Source organism: Octodon degus, unplaced genomic scaffold (genome assembly GCF_000260255.1).
Source record: "Octodon degus isolate 3935 unplaced genomic scaffold, OctDeg1.0 scaffold00233, whole genome shotgun sequence".
In the NCBI taxonomy this organism is placed as follows: Eukaryota; Metazoa; Chordata; class Mammalia; order Rodentia; family Octodontidae; genus Octodon; species Octodon degus.
This window is the reverse complement of record NW_004524809.1, coordinates 233,992-242,855: the sequence shown is the minus strand read 5'-3', so window position 1 is coordinate 242,855 and position 8,864 is coordinate 233,992. Positions and strand designations below refer to the sequence as shown.

The window sequence follows — 8,864 nt, the reverse complement described above, 5'->3', positions numbered from 1 at the left end:
ATGTGGTGCTGGGGGATTGAACCGCGGTCCCTGTGCTTTGCTAAGCTTGTTCTAAGTAGGTGCTTTAGACCACTGAGCCATCTCACCAGCCCCTCATTTCCTTTTCTCTTAAGGGGTCTCCATTGTGTCATTACCACGGCAATTGTACAAGGCACTTTAAACCTAGAGGTCATTTTAAACTGGTAAATTAGGGGCTGGGGAGACAGCTCAGTGGAGTAAGCACTTGCCTGGCAAATGCAGGGGCCTGAGTTCAATTCCCAGTTCCACAAAAAATAAATAAATAAACAAACAAACAAACTGGTAAATTCAGTTCCACATCACTGCTTGCTGTGAATCTCTCAGTGTTAACGTGCTTCATGTCACAGCCACCCTTACACTGTACAGCATCAGCCTGCAGATGGCTGTGGTGGTCTTTTGTGCTTTCACCTTTCAAATTACATAGCAGACTTGAAGGTATCTCAGGACCTTCATTCAGTAGTAGAAAATGACTAATATGTTTGCTAGATGCATCATTCTGGGTTGGTAGTTTTTATTTGTTCAGCACTTCCCTGATACTTTCTGGATTTCAAGGCTTCTGCTGAAAAATCAACTGGGACTCATACAGGAGAAGCTTTGTAAGTTAATATCTTACTTTTTCTATTGCTCTCTCAAGATTGTTTTTCTGTGATTTCTGACACTTTGATTTTAATGTACTTTAGTTTATATCTTACTGTGTTTATCCTAGTCAGAGATAATGGAGCTTGTTGAATTTAAGTCTCTTTCCCTGCCTCATATTTGGATTTCTCAGGCATTGTTTCTCATTGAATTCTTTAGCCACAGCATTTCTAGTTTTTATCTCTTTGCTAATGTTCTCATGTTCCTGGTTCAGTTATCTACATTTTGTTGATGTAATTAGGCATCTCCAACTTGATGGTTTTGAATTCTTTAGATAATACAGATCTTTCACTTGATCATCATCTCATTATTTGTTACTGTGATTAGGCTGGCTTTCTGTGGTCCTTAATTAATGTGTGTCCTCTGTTGTTCACTTACAGCTCTCTTGCAGTAATGTGCAATGATTTTGGAAAACTGTGAAAATTGTTAGGAATAGTAGTGGGGGTGCAGTGCAGCTTCAGAGCCTTTCCCTCGCTTATAGGAAGGCTGGGTTTGATTTCCAGCCCCACAAAAAGTAAGGAAAATGGAACAACCCATGACCCAGTAATTCTATGGTGGAATCTGTAGCCAAAGGAAATTCAATGAATAGGTTGGAGAAGTATTTCCACGCTCACATGTGCTATCAGTATTCACAATATGGACTCAATATAACTCCTATCAATACTGGAATATATAAAAACATGGTGTGAAATCTTTGCCATGTCATTCAGTGTGGCAGTGCAGTGACTTTAATAAGTGAAACAAGCCAGACACAGAGAGTCAGTTGCTATGGCATCTCATTAATATGAGATGCTACAAAAATTGATCTCAAACACATAAAGTTGTGGTTAGGTAATGCAGTGGGTTGGTATTAATGGGAGGCAACAGAATTTCAGTTAACTTGGCATAAGAAATCCAGGAGGTAGATTGTATAGCATGGTGATTATAGTTAATATATTATGCTCTTGAGAAGTGCTACCAGATATAAGTGCCATAATAAGCACAAGATGATAATTATGTGAAATAATGTTTGTACTTATTAGTTAGGCTAATTAGGTTTGGTCATCTGTCAAATATAATATATACATATTTCAAATCATCATGTTTATGGTCACTATATAACAATTTAAATAAATAACAATAAAAGTTTAAAAAATGCAGGACTATAATTTGTCCCAATTTGACTGTCCCAACAACAGTCCATTGTTGTTTCCTAGAAATTTGTGAAGCCTCTCAAACCTATTTTGTTATGTGTCTTCTCTAGATTTGTTTGTAGTATTCCCATTATAATGGTTTGCCTGTATTTTGTCTTAGAGTCTCTCCTTACTCCAGTGAATTGTATGAGGTACTGTGATCATCACTTCCTTTGTGTACTAATCACTTTGCTTTGGTCTCAGCTTTTGTGAAGTCTCATGCAAAATACATTGAACATGAGAAAATTGATACTGTCGAGACACCCCACAATGGCAAAGAATGTGGCAAGGCCTTTAGCAGAGGCTCATCTCTTACAAAACATATGACAGTGCACACCAGTGAGAAACCCTACAAATGTGAGGAATGTGGCAAAGCCTTTAACCGAAGCTGCAGACTTACTAGACACCAGAGACTCCATACTGGCGAGAAACCCTACAAATGTGAAGAATGTGGCAAAGCCTTTGTTGGAAGCTCCAGACTTACTGAACACCAGAGGGTTCATACTGGAGAAAAGCCCTACACATGTAAAGACTGTGGCAGAGCCTTTCGTCTGTGCTCAAACTTTATTGAACACCAGAGAGTACACACAGGAGAGAAACCGTACAAGTGTGAGGAATGTGGCAAAGCCTTTAGAGTGTCCTCACACCTGACTCGACACCAGAGAACTCACACTGGAGAGAAACCCTATAAGTGTAAAGAGTGTGGCAAAGCCTTTGTTGAAAGCTCAAGCCTTATTCAACACCAGAGAGTTTATACTGGTGAGAAACCCTATAAATGTGAAGAATGCGGAAAAGCCTTTGGTCGGAGATCCATATTTATTAAACACAAGAGAGTTCATACTGGTGAGAAACCCTACAGATGTGAAGAATGTGACAAAGCCTTTGATCAAAGGTCCAGACTTATTCAACACCAGAGAGTTCATACAGGTGAAAAACCCTACAAATGTGTAAAATGTGGCAAATCCTTTGTTGGAAACTCAAGCCTTACTGAACACCAGAGAGTTCACACTGGTGAGAAACCCTACAAGTGTGCAGAATGTGGCAAAGCCTTTGATCGAAAGTCTAGGCTTATTCAACACCAGAGACTTCATACTGGCGAGAGACCCTATAAATGTAAGGAATGTGGTAAAGCCTTTGTTGGAAGCTCAAGCCTTATTCAACACCAGAGAGGTCATACTGGGGAGAGACCCTACAAATGTGAAGAGTGTGGGAAAACCTTTGATCGAAGCTCCAGACTTCTTCAACACCAGAGAATTCACAATGGGGAGAAACCCTACAAATGTGTAGAATGTGGCAAAACCTTTGACCAAAGCTCAAGCCTCATTCAACACCAGAGAGTTCACACTAGCAAGAAACCCTACACATGTGCAGAATGTGGCAAAGCCTTTGATCGAAGGTCTAGGCTTATTCAACACCAGAGAGTTCACACTGGTGAGAAACCTTACAGATGTGCAGAATGTGGGAAAGCCTTTCATCAGAGCTCAAGCCTTACTCAACACCAGAGAGTTCATATTAGGGAGAGATCCTACAAGTGGGAAGAATGTGGGAAAGCCTTTGATCAAAGCTCCAGACTTCACTACCAATTTTTATGTTGTTAAGAAACCCTACAAATATGCAGGATGTGGCAAAGCATTTGTTGGATGCTGTCCTATTACTTCAGTGTAGGACTCCTTGAACTTGAAGTCTCCTATTAGAAGTTTTCCAGCCACTGAGCCCTCACTGTGTTTGTTGGATATAAATTTCCGCATGTATTTTTCTTCATGTATAACTGGGCTCAAATCCACACTCAAGTCTCATTCCCTGTGGCAGTACTACTCAGTAAAGTCAATCTTTGCTGCCTTTAACACTGTCCAAGTCTGTTTCTCTTTAATATCCTTAATTTATTGATAGTTTTAGGTTCAGGGCTGGGGAGATAGCTCAGTGGAATAATTGCTTGCCTTGCAAGCGCAAGGGCTTGAGTTCAATCCCCAGTTCCACCAAAAAATAAAAAAAAAAATTTAAAAAAAGGTAGTTCAGGTGTACCTAGCTCGCAAATAAGTGCACCTTGCAGTGAAAGAAATACCAGCCAAGCAGAAGTATGTGTGATACATTGGTATTAATCATCTAGAAGATGCTGTTCGGAGCAGTACTGCCCTGCTCTGATAGGCAGGATTCCCCAGCCAGGTACTGCAATTTGTGGCGATTAATTGTCCAAGTGATAAACATGTTTTTATTCCCAGGTGTACACATAAAAGAAATTCCACAAATTCTGTGTGTGTATGTGAGCTGTTAGAATATAACCAGCACCTCAGTATGACTTTGAGAGTGGCAGCTGGGACAATAAAGGCAGTTAAGATGCCAATCCTGGCATCCCAGTAAGTTATTGCAGCTCCTTAGGAGGTTAAGACAGAAAGATCACAAATTCAGGGTCATTTTGGGCAATTTACCAAAATCCTGCCTGCAAAAATAAAAATTAGAAACATCTTTTCTGAGTCAATTTCTAGGACTGTGAAAAACAAATAGAGCTGGTGTGGTAGCACATATCTGTAAACCTAGCACTTGGGAGGCTAAGGCAGGAGGATTGCCGTGATTTTGAGGCCAGCCTGGGCTACATATGTGGTGAGGTCCTGTCTCAAAAAATAATTGACTAAATAAGTAGAAACACAAAAATACAAATGTTGAGGACTTCTGATTTTGGACCGCATACAAGGAAAGAGGCTGTTGCCATCAGGTGAGAAGTGGTAAACATCTAGAGAGCAGGTCCAGGTGATAGCTTCAGCTTGGAGCTGGCTGCGTTTCGGCACTGTCAGACATGCAAATGTGTGTGGCCCAGGCAGAGTGCCAGGGCAGTCCCCAGTGCAGGGCATAGTGACGGTGACTGCTCACCATGAGAATCACAAGTTAATTTCTTTTTTATTACTGTCATGGGATACTCAGGTACGTTCACGGCCCTTTGCTTTCTGTGCTCTTTGCTTTTTAGACAGAATCTTGCTGAATTGTCCATGCTGGGCTGGACCTTGTGAAGTTCCTGCTGAGTAGCTACTATGACAGGTCTGTGTCACTGTGCCTGGCCAAGGGTTTCTAAGTAGCTACTATGACAGGTCTGTGTCACTGTGCCTGGCCAAGGGTTTCTAAGGCCCTTAGTTATGCCATGCTTTTGAAAGTAAAGATATAATGCACTTCAGTTCACCCTAGAAGTGGAGAAACTTCCAAATGAAAGAAAAATTAGTAACTGCTTTAACCAAATCACTGTTCAGCTTAGGGACTATTGTATAATGGATGTATTTCTTTTAAATTTCAACTGTTTTGTTTTAAAGTAGATAGGTGTCCATAGCACCTGATCACTTGTAGAGTGAGGCAGCTGGCAGGAGGGGTGGCACACAGCTGGACATCAGCACCGTGTAGGAGGCTGGGGAGGAGGATAGCACGGTCCATCCCTGCTTGCATAACACAGACCCAATTTCAAAATACAAAAGTGCTATGGCTGTAGCTCAGTGAGAAGGCCTTGGTTCAGTCCTCGAGAAGACAAAACAAGGGGGGCGGGGGAGAAGACAATGAATGGCAAGGTGAGGTCCAGGACTCTGAGGCTGCTGGAAGGGGAAGGACTGGGCAGCTACATTGGTCTTGTTGCTAGGAGTTGGGGGTGGGGTCACAGCAGTGAGATGTGATTGGCCAAGCAGCAGGGTGGGCGAGGTTGCTGCTGTGGTGTCTTCTGTTCTGGGAATGGCTTGTAAAGGTGGTGGAAAGGACCCAGTCCCAGGAGCTATCGGAGACAGGCCTGACTGGTGGTAGGGGGTTGGGAAACCCCTGGAAATCAAGCAACGGGTTAGGGTTGCCTCCAGCACAGCTGCCAGGATCCCCGGGGCCGGGCTTCCACATCCCTTGCCCCTGGCGGCCCAGGCTGTGGCCACCCATCTGGACACTGATTTTCACATTTTTGCTCTGGGCAGGGTGATGGAATTTTCTACAAAATGCTACCACCAGCCAGGCTATCTCGGCTCAGCACACAGCAACCTAAATAGAAAATTTAAAGTATGGGTATGTCCCTTTAAAATGTCCTTTGCCCCATTTAAGTGAAGGTGATGAAACCCTCAGAGGATGACCTCATCACTTCCTAGCCTGCCATTAGTGGTCGGGACCCAGTTGGAGGAGTAGGGGCAAAGGGGCACAGCCTGGAAGGGTGTGTGGTGTTCTTGGCCCCTTCCTGTCTCTCACTTTTCAGGTCTGTCTCCTGGCTTTCAGAGGTAAGCTGCTGTGTTCTGCCATGCCATTCCAAAATGCCGTTTCTCTCTCGGAGTTAGCTCTGTGTGGGTTAAAAGTCCCAAAACAATGAGCCTAAATAATCCTTTCCCCATTCAATTGTGTGGCAGGTGATTTGTCCCAGCAGTGAAGGTGACTGGGGTACATTGGTTGGTTGGTTGGTTTATTCATTGTCTTTTAGAGAAGGAGTCTCCCTATGCTGTTCAGGCTGGCCTTGAGCTCACTTTGTAGCCTAGGCTGGTCTAGAACTCGCAGTGATCCTCCTGTCTCAGCCTCCCAAGTGCTGGGATTACAGGTGTGCACCACCATGCTCAGCCTTGCACATTGGCTTACAACCCATCTCTAAAAACAAAGTCTGTCCAGCCTCAGTATGTAGTTGTGTTGTATTTTGTTGTATTCTTAGGCCCTGGTCTAATGAACTATAATATTTTGGTCTTGAGTGGTACTCAGGACTTGGCATTTTAAATGAATTTTCTCTGATTGCAGAAATTGATAACCCTAAACCCATTTTGAATACTAATAAACCAGAAAAGTACACGACACAGACTCACTTATATCAAACCACTTTATCTCTACACATACAACATTGACTCCTAGCCAAGAATATAAGCCACAATACAGAAACATCACTGGCCATTTAAAATTGCCAGAGGACTAAGTCTGCATTTGAAAACTTGCTCACATTCATTAGTGCAAGCTCTGTAGTCTGTACTCAGTGCTGTCAGTACATTACAGCACACTGTGCTGAGTGCTTCATGTGAGCTAATGTGCATAATAGACTAGGAACTGGGTAGCGGCGGTCCCGGAGTTCACAGGGCTGCGCAGATGTTTCTGTTTCTCCTTTTCTAATCATTGAATTTTAAAATTTGCCTAGAATAAAAGAAAAATATGAATTGACGGGATAAAGAAAGGTTATAGAAATAGGTATTTCAGAATTTTAATATTTGCATTTTAAAAATTATTGGAGAACTATTTGAGAAATAGATAATGGTATGCTTGGAGAGATCTCTCTACAAACAGAGGTATGGGTAAAAAGGCTAAAAATTAAGACACCAGCACAAGTGGTTACATTTTCCCAATTACCTAGTGCTGGACTTTGGAAAACCATACTAGCTCTAGGTGACCAAAATGACCGAAGTCATTTTTCTCTATCGTGCTTAATAGGCAGGTGTTGCAGTGTGGGCCAGAGGTAGACAAGACCTCAGCCTGGGCCAAGGGCACTCTAGACTACTATCCTCCATTTCTCTAGAGTACATGTTTTGACTTTGCCCCCAGACTATTTTGCATTTGCATAGTTGTTTAATTCAATCCCTCATCTATTTAATATTAAATTAGTGCTAACTTACCTCCTAATAATATTAAATAAGAAATAACTACCATATTTTTAGAAGTGATTATATTCTAAGAGGCTGAGGAGATGGCTCAGTAGAATAAGCGCTTCCCTGGAAAGCATAAGGGCCTGAGTTCAATCCCTGGTTCCGAAAAAAAAAAAAAAAAAGAAATTATTGTATTCTAAAGAAGATAAAAAATACTAAAATAACCTCAAAATCTTCTGACTACAGTCTTCACTGTGTGATAGCAGAACTTCTAAGACACTAACCAAAGGGAAGCAGCCCAAATGGTGCCCTGTGAACACTGCCCACCCCTTCTTCCTCCTGAGCATGAGTTCAACGATGTATCCGTTTACCTTAGACTAAAATGTACTGGGTAACAGTACCAAGGATTTCTTTATCTCTGTTTATCATGAGACTTGGAAAGAAGCCTTTTTAATCTGTCAGTTTATATCCACCAACCTCCATTTTCTTCATTCAAATCTCCAGAAACTGCATGAACTCTCATGTGCAAACCAACCAAGAAGATTTCTTCTGGAGAGAAAGAATCTTCTGGTGGCTCTTCTTCCTTATATTCTGCCACTAGGGTGACACAGACTGCACATAACACCCTCAAATATCACAAGACTTCCAGATGCCTGAGAACTAGTCTGATGCCTCAGTAGGGATCCGTGTAGGAGAAACTAAGGTTGGCCTTACAAAGTCAGAATTAGGAAGAAATCTGTTTCTTCCTGCCACCTCTGCATCCAGTGTGCCCTTTACTCTGTCTGAACAGTGACTCTGGGATAAACTGAAAGATCACTCCAGGACATAATTTATGGGCAGGTGTAGCTGTAGTCATCAGTGGCTATGTGTGGCTTCTGATGATCCATTAGGCCTCATGGATTTTTTTCCTTTTGGTATTGTGTCAAGACAGGATTGTGTCCCTATAAGAATTGGTTTCTGAGTCTTTCCTAAATGTTTAGATCCTACACTGACTCCTAGAAAATTTTCACAGAGCTGCAGCAGGTCACTAAACAAAATCCAGAGAAATCCAGGATCCACCCTTGATTTCTGGACTCATAAATCCTGGCTATAAAAGAAACAGTGCCATATACTGGATGTTGATTTAAGGCACCTACAGCCTTCTGTTACAGCCACCTAACTAGCACTGTCATTGCACTGCCTAGCAGCTATCCTACTCCATCAATCCAGCTGCTATTGGAGAGTGGGAAACATGGTAAGACCAGTAAATTCTACAAGCATGAGCACATTGCCACACTTTCTTGGCTGTGAAGTATATTTTCTGGCCAGAGCAGTGCTGTGTGGAATACCATCCTAATGGATGAGGCCTTGTGTAAGTCCATCAGTGGTAATGGTGGTAGAGCATTATGTAAAGATAAAGCAAATCCTTACATGAATTGAGTGTTTCAGTAAGAACATAGTGCTAAACTTTCCGTGATGGAAGTCATTCAATATAATCAAATGG

The 8,864-nt window shown here is 42.1% G+C and overlaps 1 protein-coding gene across 1 annotated transcript in view; it reads left to right on the top strand.

Moving 5' to 3' along the window:
• Positions 1-3,235, top strand: part of LOC101573574 (zinc finger protein 501-like) — a 22,695-nt gene extending 19,460 nt beyond the window's left edge. The window contains 2 exon segments of the mRNA XM_023705926.1: positions 2,031-3,073; positions 3,076-3,235. Of these exon segments, the coding sequence (XP_023561694.1) occupies positions 2,031-3,073; positions 3,076-3,132 (1,100 nt within the window). The 3' untranslated portion in view covers positions 3,133-3,235.
• Positions 3,236-8,864: the final 5,629 nt, after the last annotated feature.